The sequence below is a fragment of the Corythoichthys intestinalis genome, chromosome 17, assembly GCF_030265065.1.
Source record: "Corythoichthys intestinalis isolate RoL2023-P3 chromosome 17, ASM3026506v1, whole genome shotgun sequence".
Classification (NCBI taxonomy): domain Eukaryota; kingdom Metazoa; phylum Chordata; class Actinopteri; order Syngnathiformes; family Syngnathidae; genus Corythoichthys; species Corythoichthys intestinalis.
In genome coordinates this window covers 29,197,378-29,216,650 of record NC_080411.1, presented here as the reverse complement: position 1 = coordinate 29,216,650, position 19,273 = coordinate 29,197,378, and the positions used below count along the sequence as shown (strand labels likewise).

Sequence of the window (19,273 nt, the reverse complement as noted above, 5' to 3'; positions counted from 1 at the left end):
CACATAAATCAGTATTTCACATTAAGATGTGGGCTTTCAAAGTAAAAGTATCAGGTGTGCTTCACAATTGTCAGAAATCATCACAAGTCACAATGTGGCAAACACAATGTGAATACACATTGTGATATATTGGACACTTTATTAGGTATGAAAGTGCAACCTAATCATCGAGTTAAGATACATATTATGAAAAAAATGTTTATTGTGGTGGTTTGCAGAAAATATATTTGAGAATTATTAGAGTATATCATCTGAAACATTTCTAATATGTTGTCAAAGTTGTAGTTCATAATTTTTTAAAATTTAAATTGTATTTATTCTGTAATTTTTTTATTTTAAAAACGTGACTAAATATTACATGTTTAAATAATGTTTTAAATATTAGGCACTTTATAATATTTTATTAAAATAAAAGTACTTCATGTAGTTGATTATTTTTCAGATTTTTCACATAATAAGAATGATAAATTCTAACTAGAAAATTTTTCATATAACTTTAGTCAACAAGACATCTAAAACAGGACTATCTAGTTAATTCTAAAAATACTACAATATTGCAAACTAATTAACTATATATTGTAAACGTTTTACATATTTGTACAAGAAAAGCCCAGAGGTTTTTTAAATGTTATTCTAAATATTATTAATAATATTAGTAACTTCCTAAAATACTAACATCTGAAATGTCTTTGTTACATTTCTTCAATATGCAGTATATCACCTCTAAAACTTCTCTCATTCCTCATCTGAAGTAATTCTAACATTTTCATGACACTGTTCTAAAATGGAAAAAAAAGGATACTGTCCAGTATTGTATAATATAATAATAATAATAAAAAAAAAATAAAAAAATAAAAAAACTGTCATTTTTTATATGTAGTTTCACTATTATGTTTGGCTTGATCAGCTATTCAAAAAGGTCCAACATATTAGAAACAACTGTCATTTGTAACAATAATAAGTGAGTAATGAATTAATCATTCAGGTATACCTAATGAAGTGTCTCTACTGTTATAGATGAATTAGCTTCACTGTAAGTCCTAATAATAATTATCTTGTCCTTCTAATGATGAGTTATTAGGAGGAAAAGGAATAATCTTCTTGAAGATGAATAAACAAGGATGTCTTAGAAGCACAATGTCTTGGTATACAGTACGCGTGAGTTTGTGTGCCTTTTGTGCGTAGCAGTGCATGTAGCCTCAATGTCACACAAGCACACTGCTAGTTCAATAAACCATAGACTTGTCTCTCAGAGTTTGCGTCTGATTCATTGTCAACAAACACATCCCTGTTGTTTAACGTTACTTTCTTTCTCAAAATAATTCAAAAGGAATACAATCTTTTCAATATTTGTTTTTTAGATTTTAGAGAAGATGCAACTTTAATGACCCCACTTCATGTGTTAAAGCTCATTTGAGTATAGAATGGGATTCAACTCCATTTTGCCATTTTAAACATTTAGTTTTATGGTTGCTTCCAAATGTTTAATGCAATACTTGTCTAAAGGCCAAATTATACCAGACACGTGAACGGAACGGTTCCGACAAGCTCCGTGTTGACTGTGTGCTCCGCTGTACGTCAATAATAGGAGAAAACATATCTGCTGCGTACAACTACGGTCCGGCAGCTCCGGTCCATCGTGAGCTCTAGCATGATCGCGCACGATAATGTGGCCGTAAAAACTACGACAAACACAGGGAGTCTGTACTCAAAAGAGAAGCAGAGAGAAAGGTGGACTTGATTTGACTGAACACTTTTTCCCGATTTTTTTCCGTTTACCATGGGTTTGTGACAACCCGACCACGTCAACAACCTGCTCTTTACTATTTAATTACTATTTTAAATCACATAAATTGCATAAAAACTCACCATCCATCCTAATAGCTTCTGCTATGGTGTACCATGCAGCTTCCTTTTTAAAGCTGTCCTGATAAAAAGGATCTGCTGTATCATAAATCACTTTGTGACTTTCCACCTCCATAATGAAGCGTTTCATCCAAGGGCGTAGGTTTGCATAGGGACAGTGGGGACACAACCCTACCAACTTTTTAGGATGCTCAAATTGTCCCCACCAACTTTTAAGCAACCGTATTTGCATTATATAATGACCTGTTATATAGGTAATTTAGATTGTCTTCCCATATGTTGTAAGGATAGACTTGACCCAACCGTAATTAAGTGAATTATTTTCATGATTTTCAGACTATTGACTTTTACCCCTGTGCCAGTTCATTTTTTCCTGCAAACGCACGTTTGATTGGCTAATGACTTGTCACTACTCCCCCCAATCCCCACGCATGCACACACACACACACACACACACGCACTCACCGCCCCGACAGAAATACATGTCGACAACATGCCGCCTCCTCCTCCCCCTTCGAAAAGGAGGGACATTATTTTTGGTCCAATAGCAGCAGCAGCCACTGTAAGTAATGTAAAAAGACGTCAATGTTGTGGAGGTGGGGAACACACCACTAATTTTGCGACTGAAAGTCCAACCTGCATCAGACTTAGCAAATTCACACCGTTTAATGTTACGCTAAGTGCAAAATTCGAGTACGAAGCTGCTTAGAGAGAAGTGTCCTCCTGTATGTGTATTCTACTGTTAACGTTAATTAAACTGTGACAAAAATGCAGTGAACCGAGGTTTGCCCCCTTCTCCCCAATGTTCATTTTTATTTTATTTATGTGGTCTGAAAGAAGCCCAAAGGGGCTTTCATTTTTTTGCTGAGTTTGGCTGTCCTTGTGAATAAATGTGGTAGTGTTTTACCTGAAGGAAGGCTCCATTTTTATTTCTTTTTGTCATTCCGTGACCAAGAATTTTTTTCAGTTATATCTAATTTCTTTATTTAGACAATGTTAAGTCCTAAGACAAATGTTTATTTTTTGCAGTCCTGGATAGTTAAGAGATAACAAGTTTGTATTTATTGTGTATGTTGATTTATGTTCAAATTTTGCAAATTAAATTTGCTAATAAAATCCAGACATTTATTCTGGAAATTTTCAAAATGTGTCTTTCGTAGTTTTTGAAAACAAAGGTTTGAATCGAACAGTGCATCATCTGAACCAATAAATACGAAAGTTAATATGTCACATGCAGTTTATGCTGTTATTTCGTCCCTACCAATGTTGAGACCAAACCTACACCCTTGGTTTCATAGTCCATGTTCGCTGGTGTTTAAACCCTGAATAAGCCTGTTGACTCTAGGCCTGACTCCGCCCATTCTGATGGATGAGTGTCCGGCAAAAATATAAAAAATAGCCCAAACCATCCGGCGGGCTCCGACACGTTAGAGATGGTCCGCAGTCAATTCATGGGGCCGGTATAATTTGAACAATATGATCAATTGAAATGGATTGGCACCGCACACGGGTTCAGTATAACTTGGCCTTAAGTAAAAACCTTCACAATTCACAATTCAAGAAAGATCCTTCATTAATTCATTTTCTGAGTTGTTTATCCTTATGAGGGTCGCGGGCATGCTGGAGCATACAGACATATAATTTAAAAAAAGAATAGAAAAATGTACGCAGTGCATACATTGAGTCCCGTCCCTGTATCTCATTTTCAAATCTAGGAAAGTAGTCATCTAAAAAGGAATGTCTTTTTTCTACCTATATCTGCACTTTACTTCAAAAGTCTTACTATTGGAATCAATTGACAATGATTTCTTCTGAGTTCATACACTCAACTAAAAACTGGATTTAGCCCATTCTTGTTCTTTGTAAGTATTGGAACTAGGGCTGTCAAAATTATAGTGTTAACGGGCGGTAATTTTTTTTAATGAATCACGTTAAAATATTTGACGCAATTAACGCACATGCCCCGCTCAAACAGATTAAAATGACAGTACAGTGTAATCTCCGCTTGTTACTTGTTTTTTGGTGTTTGGCGCCCTCTGCTGGCGCTTGGGTCCAATTGATTTTATTGGTTAGTACCATGAGTGAGCATGGTGTAATTATTGACATCAACAATGGTGAGTTACTTATTTTTTAATTGAAAATTTTACAAATTTTAATAAAACGAAAATATTAAGAGGGGTTTTAATACAAAATTTCTATAACTTGTACTAACATTTATCTTTTAAGAACTACAAGTCTTTCTATCCATGGATTGCTTTAACAGAATGTTAATGTTAATGCCATCTTGTGGATTTATTGTTATAATGAACAAATACAGTACTTATGTACAGTATGTTGAATGTATATATCAGTCTTGTGTCTTATCTTTCCATTCCCACAATAATTTACAGAAAAATATGGCATATTTTATAGATGGTTTGAATTGTGAGTAATTACGATTAATTTTTAAGCTGTGATTAACTCGATTAAAAATTTTAATCGTTTGACAGCCCTACTTTAAAGGCTAAAGCAACATTGCATATTCTCTTTTGAAAAGATAAGAGAGCAAATATTACCGTATGTTTTAAAACAAGCAAGCCTGGAGACCGGAGAGGACACCAGTGAGTGTGTGAGTGTTTGGGGGGGGGGGGTGGGGGGGGGGGGGGGGTTTATGTCGCATGAGTTACACAACTAAACACTGCTTTAATGTAGGCATATTTTATAGATGGTTTGAATTGCAATTAATTACAATTTTTAAGCTGTAATTAACTCGATTAAAAATTTTAATCGTTTGACAACTCTAATTTGGAACCAATTTAATTTACAGTACTCAGGAGAAATAAATGCTTTTTTTCTTTTTTTCCCAATCCACATCAATACTTACTTAAGGTCAAACATCTAATCAGCTCACTCTTGTTCTACAGTCATGTGAAAAATAGAGGACACCCCATTAAATATTCAGTTCTTTATTAAGAAATGTCCAAATACCAATATCTGATCTTGTTTTTCTTTATCACTGGAAAAGTTAGTGATTTAATTGCAGGTAAACAACAAAATTAACATTGCTTTACTCATTTAAAATGAACATTCCAGGAAAATAACGTCATACCAACTGTGAAGCATGGAGGTGGAATTGTCATGGTTTGGGGATGCTTTGCTACAGCAGGACCTGGCCAGCTTACCATCATAGAATCCACCATGAATTCTATCGTGTATCAGAAGGTGCTTGAGGAACATGTGAGATAATCTGTGAAAAAATTAAAGCTGAAGCGAGACTGGACCATGCAGCATGACAATGACCCAAAACATACCAGTAAATCCACCAAGGACTGGCTGAAAAGAAACGAGAGTCCTGGAATGGCCAGATCTTAATCCCATTGGGTTACTTGAAACAAGCTGTACATGCAAATATCTCACTGTTGAAAACATTATGCGTTGAGGAGTGGGGCACACTTTCTTCAGACCGATGTCAAAGACTGGTAGATGGCTACAAAAAGCGTGTCACTGAAGTTATTTCAGCCAAAGGGGGTACCACTAGCTATTAGGTGGTAGGGTGTCCTAACTTTTCCCTCAGAATATGCATTTTTGTTGATATATTTGGTTTCATGAGTAAAACAAGGTTAATTATAAAAAATAAGTTAGTCCATTCCAGGTCTGTATGTCAAAATGAAAAACTAAATTGACTCAGGCCATTTTCAACTTAAAACAGCTCAGTGTTATTTATGCAGCAATTCAAGAATATAGCCACAGCTGCAGCAGGTGCTGTATACAAAGACTTGAGTGGGCCTTGGAGTTTGCCCACCTATGTTTTTAGTGACAAATTTTAGTCTTGATAAAAGAATAAATGAAGACAGTTGCACTACACTGTATTGTAATATAGCAAAGAAAACTTCTGATATTCCTGATTATTTAAGTGTAGGTACACTGTCTGCCAAAGGTATTGGCACCCTTGCAATTCTTTCAGATAATGCTCAATTTCTCTCAGAAAATGATTGCAATTAAATATGCATTGGTAGTAATATCTTCATTTATTTTGCTTGCCATGAAAAAACACAAGAGAATGGAAAACAATAAATCATGATCATTTTACGCAAAACTCCAAAAGTGGGCTGGACAAAAGTATTGGCACCCTTTGAAAAATCATGTGATGCTTCTCTAATTTGTGCAATTAACAGCACTGTTCCTTACTTGTGGCAATAACTAAATCACACATGCAACCAGTTAACATGGATTAACACTGACTCAACCCCTGTCCTTGTGTGTAACACATTGAGCATGGAGAAAAGAAAGAAGACCAAAGAACTGTCTAAGGACTTGAGAAGTACAATTGTGAGGAAGCATGGGCAATCTCAAGTCCATCTCTTAAGACCTGAATGTTCCTGTGTCTACCGTGCGCAGTGTCATCAGTAAGTGTAAAGCCCATGGCACTGTGGCTAACCTCCCTTGATGTGGACGGAAAAGAAAAATTGATAAGATATTTCAACAAAAGATTGTGCCGATGGTGGATAAAGAGCCTTGACTAACATCCCAAAAAGTTCAAGCTGTGGTCCAAGGGTACAACAGTGTCAACCCATACTATCCGTCTGTGTCTGAGGCCATGTCCACACGTAGCAGGGTATTTGGCAAAAAGAAGATATTTTTCTACAGTTTGACCTATCATCCACACGCGCACGCAGATTTAAACCAGGGTTCTTAAAACGATGGGGAAGTTGAAGATTTGCGAATTCTGCGTTTGTGGCTCCATCATGTGGACACTGATAACCGAAGATTTATGTCACTGGCTGCGACAAATTTTGTCCTCACGTCACACTTGAGATCAATTTTACATTTGGAGTATATCAAATAGGTGCTGTTTTGCTTCCATTTTTTTTTTTTTTTTTTTTACAAACTCTTGCTGTGCTTCTTATTAAGGGGGTATTTTGGACAATTATTTTATCGTTTTGAAAGTACTTAGAAATGAATGAAAGCAGTTGGCTGTGGAAGTTTTTTTTCCCTACATAAACGTGCTGGTGTGGACGCAATTAATTTTCCCCGACGTATTAGGGCAGAATCCTCGTTTTTAAAAAAAACCCTGCTACGTGTGGACATGGCCTGAATAAAAAGGGACTCAATGGTAGGATACCCAGGAAGACCCCACTTCTGACCCAGAGACATAAAAGAGCCAGGCTGGAGATTGCCAAAACTAACCTGAGAAAGCCAAAAACGTTTTGGAAGAATGTTCTCTGGTCAGATGAGACAAAAGTAGAGCTTTTTTGGGGAAAAGGCATCGACACAGAGTTTACAGGGGAAAAAAACGAGGCCTTCAAAGAAAAGAACACAGTCCCCACTGGCGAGCGTGGCGGAGGTTCCCTGATGTTTTGGGGTTGCTTTGCTACCTCTGGCACTGGACTGCTTGACCGTGTGCATGGCATTATGAAGTCTGAAGACTACCAACAAATTTTACAGAATAATGTAGGGCCCAGTGTGAGAAAGCTAGGTCTCCCTCAGATGTCATGGGTCTTCTAGTAGGACAATGACCCAAAACACACTTCAAAAAGCACTAGAAAATGGTTTGAGAGAAAGCACTGGAGACTTCTAAAGTGGCCAGCAATGAGTCCAGACCTGAATCCCAGAGAACACCTGTGGAGAGATCTGAAAATAGCAGTTTGGAGAAGGCACTCTTCAAATCTCAAAGACTGGAAGAAAGAATGGTCTAAAATTCCAGCAGAGCATTGTAAGAAACTCACTGATGGACACCGGAAGCGGTTGTTCGCAGTTATTTTGTCTAAAGGTTGTGCTACCAGGTATTAGGCTGAGGGTGCCAATACCTTTGTCTGGCCCATTTTTGGAGTTTTGGGTAAAATGATACTGATCTATTTTTTTTTTAAATTCTCCTTGTGTTTTTTAAATGCAAACAAAATAAATGAAGATATTACTACCAAAACATTTGTAATTGCAATCATTTTCTGGGAGAAATTGAGCATTATCTGACGATTGCAAGGGTGCCAATACTTTTGGGCAGCAGTTGTCTATAGGTTTCATCGATATGTATAGCTTTCATCGTCGTATTCCAAATCGTCATCATCTTCCCCCGGTGGTCCGTAGCGGAACTTCCTGTACACGGTCCCGTCTTGACTCATGTACACAATGTCCTCTTCCTCATCCTCATCTTCATGGTCTTTTCCATCGGAGCCACGTTTGCCGAAGTCCACCATCTGCGTGCCTTTGTAGCATGATGAGGAGGAGCTGTAGCCTCGGGAACTGGATGCAGCACCTGAATCCAGCTTCTCGTAGCCACGCGAAGTCCCGTCCGAAGACGTCCTCTTAGAGCGAGAGTGTTGGATGAGGAAGATGGCGGCGATGAGTCCGGCTACGAGAAGGACACAGGCAATGATGAAGACCACCAGGTTGCCCTTTGCCTCCTCCTCATCGTGCCCCTCCTCATTCCTGAACGCCAGGTTGGTGCTGAGGATGCACTCCCCTGGAAGAGAAAAAAATAAGCTGAAATAGTGGAAAAAACCACTATATTTCCTCTTAATTCATTAAGTTTCATTAAATTGAATAACTATATGAGTTCCAGAATTGTGAGACATTTTACATCCCACCCTTCAAACTTTCAATAAAATCCACATTGCTGTCTTGTAACTGTAGGACCATTTGTTTTAATAGACATAATATTTCAAGCAGTAATTATTATTCATTGAAGCCGTGTCCGAGAACTCTGTTACCCTAACCTTTTTATCATGGTTGACGAAGAATAACGCAGTGAATCATGATAGGCTGGATTTGGCATAATCAAAAATGGTTGAGAACATTTATGTCTGTTTTACACATAAAAAAAGCCTTGATTAGGTGTCTCACTCTACCTAATGCAACCCTGTTATGCATATGATCCGAATTAAGAATAATACAATTTTTGAAATGATTAGTTTTACTTATTTACATCAGATTGTTGATACTCTTGATCAGCAGTAACCGCAAGATAAACTCAAATTAGTACATATTCGAAACTCTTAACTGCAACCCTCTTACCGAGATTATGCCTTACACTGATATGAAAAAGTATCTGAACCTTTTAGAATTTCTCACATTTCTGCATAAAACCATCAAATGTGATCTGATCTTTTTCAAAATCCCACAGATGAAAAAACAGTGTCAGCTTCAACTAAAACAACCAAACAATTATAGATTTTCATATTTTAATGAGGATATTATGCAAACAATGACAGAACGGGGAAAATAAGTAAGTGACCCTTTGCCTAAGGAGACTCAAAGAGCATTTGAAACGAATTTGTACCAAACAACCAAGTGCCCGATTACTGATGAGTGGTTTAAAGCTGCCCTGCCTACTATAAAACACAAACCTGGTAAGATTTGCCTTGATGAGAAGCATTATCTGATGTGCATCATGGCACAGTCGAAAGAGTTGTCAGAAGACCTGCGATCAAGAATTGTTGATTTGTATGAAGCTGGGAAGTATACAAAATTATCTCTGAGGTCTGGATGTTCATCAATCGACAGTCAGAGAAGTTGTCTACAAATGGAGAGAGTTTGGCACTGTTGCTTCTCTACAAAGATGACACCAAGAGTTCAGCGCAGAATACTCACAGAGGTAAAAAAGCACCCTAGAGTGTCTGCTAAAGTCTTACAGAAATCACTGGCACAGTCCAATATCTCTGCACACATCAACTATATGTAAAACTATGGCTAAGAATGATGTTCATGGGAGGACTCTACGGAGGAAGCCACTGCTGTCTAAAAAAATATTGTTGCTTGTTTAATGTTTGCTAAAAGGCACTTCGACACTCCACAAAAGTTTTGGCAAAATATTTTGTGGACTGATGAAACCAAAGTGGAATTATTTGGGAGTAACACACAACGTCATGTGTGGAGGAAAAATGGAACAGCTCACCAACATCAACACCTCATCCCCACCGTGAAACATGCTTGAGGGAGCATCATGATTTAGGTCTATTTTGCTGCCTCAGGGCCTGAACAACTTGCAATCATTAATGGAAGAATGAATTCAAAAGTTTATCAGGATGTTTTGCAGGAAAACCTGAGGCTGTCTGTCAGACAGTTGAAGCTATAAAGAGGATGTATGCTGCAACAAGACAATGATCCAAAACACAGACGTAAATCAACTTGAGAATGGTTTCGGAAAAACAAAATGCACGTTCTGGAATGGCCAAGTCAAAGTACAGACTTGAACCCCATTGAGATGCTGTAGCATGATCTAAAGACAGCGATTCATGCCAGAGATCCCAGGAATATGACTGAACTACAGCAGTTTTGGAGACAGGTTTAGTCCTGATTGATGTGCCAGACTGATCGGCAGCTACAGGAAGCATCTGGTTGAAGTCATTGTTGCCAAATGGGGGGCCACAAAATATTAAATGTGATGGTTCACTTACTTATTCGTCCCCCTGCTGTCATTTTTTGCATGCTATCCTTATTAAAATACGAAAACCTATAAACGTGTGGTTGGTTTTAGTTAAAGCAGACACTGTTTTTTCATCTGTGCGATTTTGATAAAGATCAGATCACATTTGATGGTGATTTGATGCAGAAATGTGAGAAATTCCAAAAGGTTGAGATATTTTTTCATACCCCTGTTTAGTGTAAATATATGTAATCAAAAAATTACAATTGATCTGCAAGCTTGCCAGTGGTGATTCATGGATTTTTCAGAAACAGGGGCCAAAAAGGGGCCAAGTGTCGCTGCTATCTTTTTTTCAGTGTTTTTTTTTTTTTTTTGTTCAACAAGGCAATATGCAGATTATCCTGCATGTGCCAGTAACAGCAGCTTTGCTTGACTTTGTCATCAATGAACCAGTAAAGTTTATAATAATTTGGATTTAATCATACTGTGTGCAAGAAGGATACAATACATCAGGGGTGCTCATTGATTTTTGCTCCAAGATCTACGTTTCAAGGAGAAAACTTTTCGCGACCTACTTTAATTACAGAGGTGGTCGGGGGGGTTGCATAACCGCATGTGTTGGTCACACAACATAATTAACTATGTACCTAATTACCGTATTGGCCCGAATATAAGACCGTTTTTTTTGCATTGAAATAAGACTGAAAAAGTGGGGATCGTCTTATATTCGTGGTCTAGATGTTATACCCATTCACGACGCAAGATGGCGCCAGATATCATTGAAGCGATGTTCTGTCATGACAGATCTCAGCTACTCTCAATTTTAACCATTTTGCAATATTTTATTGCAATGTATTTCCTTATTCAGATTTGTTTGAAGAGTACAGTTACAGTTAGACTTCACTTTGATGGTTAATGCAGTTTTTGCAAATTTGTTGTTTTATCACAATAGATTGGTTTATTTACATTTCAAAAACCAGAAGCCAATCATTTACGAATGTTATTGCACTTTAATTTACATATTTAAATGTTCAGATATTATGATTTGAATGAGGCAAAATAACATGCTTTTTCTCTCAAATATATTGTTATAATCATTTGTTTCAGATTTACTGTAATTTTCTGTATGAAAATTAATTTGGTGTTCAAAAAGTCTTTTTTCAAACTTGAGTCTTGAAAAAGAGAGAGTCGTCTTATAATCAGGGCTGTCTTATATTCGGGCCAATACGGTATTTAAAAAAAAAAAAAAATCACGATCTACCAACACTCGTGTTGCGATCGACTGGTAGATCACAATCGATGTAATGAGCACCCCTGCAATTCATGAACAATAGTTTTAATCACTTTTTTGAAAAGCCATTTTATACACAAAAAGCAGCATTAATATTTAACATACTCTAGAAAAAACGTTGTTTCATTCTCTCTCACTTCATAAAAGAAGGATTCGCCGATTTCCATGCTTTGTGCTAAACTGGGAACAGGAGCACTTCAGGGGCCATTTAAATCAGAGTTGGGGACAGTGCCCCTGTGGCCCCACCCCTAAAACCGCCATTGAAGCTTACCTAGTCAAGCCTTTGATAGTTTATTGTCTATTAGTGATGAATATGTAGCAGAAAATCCAAAAAGTGAAGGCTTATTTTTCAGGAATTTTGAAGATGTAAAAGACTGAGTTTGACGATACCTGTTGTTTCAGTACAGTTACAGCAATCGTGGGTGTGGGATGCCGCCGAGTGGCAGCAAAGGAGGCAGCGCCCCCCGGCTTCAAGAATGGCGTTTGGGGGGCAGGCGCTGCAATTGGTTGATCCGGGACCCTCGCAGCGCAGGCAGGAAGGGTGGCAGTCCTCGCAGCTGTGACTGGAACCCTAATAGACATTATTATATTGGTTTATGTCTTTACTCAGAGACAGCACATCTCCTGTATAATACAGAACAGTGCATTCCTCGATGGACAGAGATGTTGTTCCAAGGCAAATGAAATGGCTGATACAACTAACCTTGATTAGCGGGTATTTGGCGGTGTCACATGCAGACAAGCACATGCTGCCTGACAGGAGGTAACCCGGCCCACATGAGTCACAGGAGTGAGAGGTCTTTCCTGCAAAATGCCATCCAATTGTATAACTTGCAGATAGGCGACTGTATGAACGCTAACAGCTCATTTATAATCAATGAGGCCTTTAAATTGAAAGTAGCTTGGACTCGCTTTATTTTCTGCTTACACCTGTCCAATGTTGTTTTTGGTAGCCCTTTTAATTTTCGTCTTAGTCTTTTGGACGATAATACTTATTAGTCTTAGTAATATTTTAGTCATCTCAAAATGTGTCTAGTTTTTGTTGATGCAAACTGAAAAACTCATTTCATCTAGTTTTAGTCGATGTTTATTAAAAAAGTTTTTGTCTGTAAAATTATATAATTTTACTCCAAAAATAAACTTTTTTGATTGACGGATGAGCACATATTGTAGTGTCTACAAGGACAACGCCAATTGATAATACACACTCAGCAGGAGCACAGTACGTTATTTTGAATGAACTATATCCGCCTGGACACCACGAACTGTATGTAAAAAAAAAGTTGTCCGCGAGTTTAAGCGGATACTCGCAGTTAGCATTAACCTAATAAGAACGTGAAGGCTATGCTAATGCTACGAGTTACATTTAGTGTGTGACGATCACTCAGCACAGACCTTAAATGCTAAAGCAACATTGCATATTCTCTCTGGCTAAGATAAAACAAATCTTACAGTGTGTGCAAGTCTGCATGGAGACGACACACTGGAGAATCGGGGAGGGCGGGAGCGCAGCACGTCACATGAGTGACACAACCAGACACTGCTACATGCAGGCTAACTACACAATAAAATGTCACACATTGTGAACAAGTGACAGAAACTATTACCCCTTTTTGTCTCATTCTCGTCAGACGAAAAATGGCTTTCATATCAATACAGTTTTAGTATACCAAAAGGTTTTAGCTTGTTATCGTCTCGTCATTGTCAAAAAAAAAAAAAAAATCGTTGACGAAATATTTTCATTATCTTTATCGTTGGCGAAAACAACACGCCACTTGTCTGAGACGTTGTGGTCAAAAGGTCATTAATTCACTTCTAATGAGAAGTCATTCCATCACTTGCCTACAGACCCTGATGAATGACTACAACCAGTTAATTATTTTCTACTGTGAGCTTTATACTTTAAATGATAACAGAGTGGTGTCTTGTTACACAAGTTAAATTTGCTCTATGATAACGCTCATAATGTAAATCACTCGTAAGCCAAATTATTTTTAGCCATTGAAATGTAATGCACATGCTAAGAATTTGCTCTACTCTTAGCCATAAACCCCTAAAATTATGTGTTTCTAATAAAATCGGGCTGCAATAACCAATTTAAAAAAAAACAAAAAACAATTGTTAAAAGTGTTTGTATTGGGAGTGTATCAAATACTTGTTCCCCCCACTGTATGTATATATATATATATATATATATATATATATATATATATATATATATATATATATATATATATATATATATATATATATATATACATATATATATTTGAATACAGAACTGGACATGAAGTGAATTATTTTTTTTATATATGTCTGCATTTGTAATAGCAAATTTAAATCCAGCTATACTTGACACATAAAATTCAGTAATCTAATGATTACAGTTTCTTTTCAAGCTACTGTCACTGTCCTAAGAAAACAAGTAAATGTGCTACGACAGGCTGAAGGCAGCCCTCTACTGGCTAACTTGGAACCTACAGGACAATCTGCAAAGGACACAATTTTGTCGCGATACAAAAAAAATAAAAATTGGGCTCCGAAATTTATAAACGATCGTCTTATGAATGTCGGAGGAGTAGGCCTTCAAAGTTAGTGTTAGAATAGGAATGACAACAACAACCTGAGTGGTGACTTAATAGGCCTTCAGCCTGTAAAAGTCAGAGGAAAATGGATCAATATGTGCTTGTTTTTACATCAATGTTTCGTCTTCTCCCCAGTTTTTGTTCATGTTGACATGTCATGACATGTCAGGCATGCCAGAGCCATTTTCATTCTATTAGTATATGATGACGTGATAGACAAGTGTAATGTCAACCATTGGTTATTTGACATCAGCATTTAATATATTTTGAAAATTATTGGAAATGTATTACTTTACCAGCTCAGTTATTGGTGCGTATCTGATTTGAGTGCATTAAAAATCCGAATAAAAAAGTACGTAATTTATCGCTTATTGAAAAAATCATTAGTTGCATCCTTCTCTAATATTAATTACACCTCATAAAATTAAAAGCGAGAAAAGGGCAAAAAGTCAATGTAGCACTCGTATCAAGGCACCACTTAATTGTCCATTTCTATGATGTTATCAATACCATCATATCATGCTGCTGACCTGAGCACGTTGCGCAGTTGCCATGGCAACGCTCGCAGGTGGCATGCATGCCGTGGTCATCTTGATGCCGGTAGAATCCCTGAGGGCAGTTGTGGAGGCAGCGGCCTTCCTGCGGCATCAGGACCAGTTCCATCGTGCAGCTCAGGCAGGCCCCGTCCCCTGTACACTCGCCACAATTTGGGTTGCATGGCTCGCATGCTCCAGAATCCTGGTTTCCATAGTGACTTCCAGGAGGAAGGTGCAGAGGTCAGTGTATGGATATAATGTTTCATTCAACAACAAAGCGTGAAGGCATCATCTGCACAGCTGGCGTACAATTCATCGGAATAAACTGGCCAAGATTTAATTGCAATTTAACGCCACATTAATTTAATTTTCTGCACTGCCATCCGCCAATTAAACCTTAGCAACAATTAGCATTTTACAACAGCATGTGGTGAATCTCCCACGTAATTAGCGCTTCACTTCACTCACGCCACAGCTTTAAAGTAATGATGCGACACAAAAAGTGAGTCTCCATTACCGTGCTGGGAATTTCTACAATTCTTGAAAAGTGCTTGAAAATGGAATAAAAGCATTAACTAATGCATCTACGTCACATTCGTTTGAAAAAGTGTTACATAATCGGATAACATCATCACCAATATCATGCCGCAATATCAGATAATGACATCATATAGGAACTTTAGATAATGTATCTGTGGAAGCGATCGATATATTTATTCGCCTTTTTGAAACCCGCGCCATGAAAATGAGTGACTTCCGGCCAGAGTCTAGGATTGAGGAAGAACGCGGCTGTGATGTCAATGAGATCATCCTCACTATACAGCCATACTATTGTTAGCAGAGGGACTGCAGAATTCGGTTAGTTTTGCCAATTAATTTGTTTATTTTTCGCGTCACGCCAGCCCAATGTGCTGCAGGCTTTTGTTGCTACACCAGGGAGAGTAGTGTGAGCCTTTTGAGGTTTCCAAAAGATCCTGTTCACCGCGAAAAATGGGCAAAACAAACTCGATAATCAAGGGACCATTGGACGGATGAGGAAGTAAGATAAGTGTTTTATATTTTGCCAAATATCTGGATCATGGCACATGCTTTAATAAAAGGGTGGCATGCATTTTGTGGGTGACAATGCTTCAGTGCTTGCCTTCGTCGACTGGCGACCATGGCGTGTGTCAAGCCTGATCTCGGCCGATTTGTGCGCCAAAAACTAGCCATTTTTAGTGTTCTTTCCCCTGCTCCGTCATCGACGACGTGAGAGCAAGGCTCCATGCTAACCTGAACCGAGCGGCTCTTCCAAGTCTCTTCCTCGCCTTTCCAACATGAAAAATCACACAAAACTACTCCGACACATTTCACACATGGCCGTGGGAGTGATTGCCTTCACCGATCGGCCAGCCTCCTGTGACGAGCAAGTTTCAGCGAACTATGACTAAGACAGCTCGACATTCCTCTGCTTTTCAGCGGACTATGACTATGGCAGCTAGTCATACTCCTTCTTTCATATCCATATCCATTTAGCAGAAGGCTGTTATTTATCTTGACAATACAATTTATATAGCAATCGAGGAAAAAAAATTTAGATACAAAGAATATCCCGTACAAATATTGGAGATATAAAAACTGATGACTGATTTTTTGTTGCCCATGCAGTCTGTTCTAGTCATCAGCCTCGTGTATGTTGTCTCTGCCGCCTTTTTCTCTTTCTGAATCTGAATCCTCCTCCAAATACGACTCAAACATATTCGGCTGTATATCACATACTTCTGCTGGATTGACAATATTGTTTGAAAAATTCACATTTGAACCAGAATCACTGAAAAACGCTTCCTCCTCTATTGGGCTCAATGCTAAATCCGCTGAAACCGCTCATTCTCTGGTGTCATCAGATGGAGGCGCCAGAGTGCTATAATGACAGGAGAAGTTAAACGTCAGTTTTAAAGATTTTTTTGTCATCTGTGTTTTCGCAAATTGTTGTATATAGCTGACTTGTCTCAAAATATGATTTTAATTCCAATAATAATGATACTTTTTTTTTTTTTTTTTTTAATTAATTTTATTGTCATCATCATCCGTATCATTGACAATCATTGACAATTACAAAATGTGATATGATTTGCCCGAAGGAACCGAAGAAGAAGACAAAGGCGGACGGGAAGAAGCATATGCTTATCAGTTTCCCGTCCCCCATACAACTAAAGACGCACATTCAGACATGGTACATACATCAGATGGCCACAAAACTGTACAATAAACAATCTGGGTTTAGTAACTCAGTGTCCAGTCGAGCAGCTCGATTAATTTCAGGGCGTACAAGGTTATGGCTTTGTCATGTCACTGACATTTTTGCATCTGTTTGCTGTGGGAACATTTTGTTGTGGCTATGTGTGTGGCAAAAGTGAGTGTTATCACAGCTGGTGTGAGTAGCGACTCAAATTTCGGCATTTCGGTGTGTCAAGTTGTCATTCAAAAAAAATCTTCCACCCTTTCAGGTGGCGGCGCTGATTAAGCAGGGCAGTCTTGGTCTTGTGGTCTGCCAGCTTCATGAGCACCGTCGCCGGTCCTCTCCCCCCAGATGGGAGCAGAAAGCAGCGACGGATGTCCAGCGGTTCCATGTTTATTCCATACTCTTTCAGCTTAGCAATTGCCAGTTGCGCCACTGTGTCACCTGGGCTAGGCGTCAGTTGTAATCCAGAAATGATGAGCTCATTTGCGCGTCGGCACTGGTCGAGATCGTCAGCCAGGATTTCCAGCCTCTTGATGCGAACATCTCTCTCCTCGACCGCCTGCTTGAGTTCCTTGTTTTCAGCGCGAATTAACTGGAGCTCTCTGACGATTTCTTGATTCTGGTTTTGAATCAAGCCAGTCAAGGAGACCTCCAACTTCTGTATGGAGGATTTTATTTCATCCAAGTCTCCAGGTTTCAAATTCTTTGTAGTCACTGTGGGAGTCGAGCTTGCTGGCCCTGAGTGCTTATCGGTTAAGATAAGAGAGTGCTTCAGGAGCTCAGAGAGCGCGTCTGTACACGGTGAAGTTCAGCCACGGAATGTCATGTCATATACTACAATACTTTTTGTCATGTCGTATGCACCTTAAAAGCCTGTTTAAAAAGGTGAGTTTTCAGCAATTTTTTAAATAAATGAAGGTCTGAACAGATGCGGATAGGTTTAGGGAGTGAGTTCCAAAGGGAGGGGACAGAAACGGAGAAGGCTCTGTCCCCCCCAAGTTCGGTGCACTATTTGTGGGGGCAGTGTGAGTATGTTTCCGTTAGATGAGCGGAGGTGACGGAAGGGGGTGTGGGGACAGAGAAGATCTGTGAGGAAAGGAGGGGCCAAATTATTGAGTGCTATGTACTGTATGTGAGAAGGATGATTTTAAACTGTATCCTGTGCGTAATGGGAAGGCAGTGCAGTTTAGTGCAGTTTGTGGAGAACGGGGAGGTTATGTGATTCCTATAGGGGTTACGGGTAAGGAGTTTTGGATATATTGTAGTTTATTGAGGAGTTTGGATGGAGAACCGAAAAGAATGCTGTTACAATTATCAAGTCTGGAGGTGATGAACACATGATTAAGGGTTTCTGTTGCAGAGAAGGTGAGGGAGGGGCAAAGATGAGTTATTTTCTTAAGATGGAAGAAGCCAGTTCTGGTGATGTAGTTGATGTGGTCGAATCTTAGTTTATTGTCGAAAAATATTCCTAGGTAGCGGGAGTCTGTTGAGAGTTGTTGTGGTGAAGGAAAATCGACTGTCATTGATGTGAGCTGCAGAGTCAATGATGATTATGCCCGATTTGTCGCTGTTAAGCTGAAGATAGTTTGCTTGTATCCAGGATTTAATTAGACAGTTGGGAAGTGTAAATTCGGTACTGTGTGAGATGGTTTTTGTGGAGATGTAAATTTGGATGTCATCTGCGTAGCAGTGAAATTGCAGTCCATTTTTATGGATGATCTGACCAAGGGGGAGGATGTAAAGAATGAAGAGGCGGGGGCCAAGTACTAATCCTTGGGGAACACCTTGTTATAGGGGAACAGTTGGGGATGTGCACTTGTTAATGCTGATGAATTGTTGTCGGTTGGTGAGAAAGGGGCAGAACTAGGAAAGTGCAGTGCCAGTGATGTGTAGAGATTCAAGTCAGATTGACGTCAGGTGTTAAAGGTTTGAATTAACGTGTGTTTTGAGGTTACCTGTGTTGACATGTCTCCACACACTCCCGTCCTTGGCGAAATAGCTGGTCCTTACAGGTCAGACATTCATAGCTGTGTTTCCCGCCACAGGACCGACAGGTCGGGTGGCACGCTTCGCATTTCTGTCGCAATTCGTCGGCGTAGAAGGCTAATGGGCATTCGTCCACGCAGCTGCCATCTGGTTAGGGGGAGGAGCTCCACTGTTGTTTGTCTTATTTAAAAGAGCTCAGGAAAACATTTTCCGAAATGGCATACTACACTGAAATGCATGATCAGGGGTGCACATAAGTGGTCCGCATGCGCGCATGCGTACTGGACATAGACAAACGCGCTGGCCCTCAACGGCTTCCATACGCTTTTGCGTACCGATGGCTGACCACTGTATTTGCGGCGGACACGAGAAAATAACTTCTCAAAATGTCGAAGAGGCAGGCCACATAGAGTAATTACTTCCGTGTTCCCCCACCCCCGTCAAAAC

At 39.0% G+C, this 19,273-nt stretch overlaps 1 protein-coding gene across 1 annotated transcript in view; it reads right to left on the bottom strand.

Moving 5' to 3' along the window:
* Positions 1 to 5,875: 5,875 nt before the first annotated feature.
* LOC130906027 (proprotein convertase subtilisin/kexin type 5-like) overlaps positions 5,876 to 19,273 on the bottom strand; it is an 82,200-nt gene continuing 68,802 nt past the window's right edge. The window contains exons 33-37 of the mRNA XM_057819899.1: positions 18,796 to 18,973; positions 14,614 to 14,837; positions 12,202 to 12,302; positions 11,889 to 12,069; positions 5,876 to 8,305 (exon numbers count right to left, since the gene is read on the bottom strand). Coding sequence (XP_057675882.1) covers positions 7,863 to 8,305; positions 11,889 to 12,069; positions 12,202 to 12,302; positions 14,614 to 14,837; positions 18,796 to 18,973 — 1,127 coding nt within the window. The 3' untranslated portion in view covers positions 5,876 to 7,862. The remainder of the gene's footprint in view (positions 8,306 to 11,888; positions 12,070 to 12,201; positions 12,303 to 14,613; positions 14,838 to 18,795; positions 18,974 to 19,273) is intronic.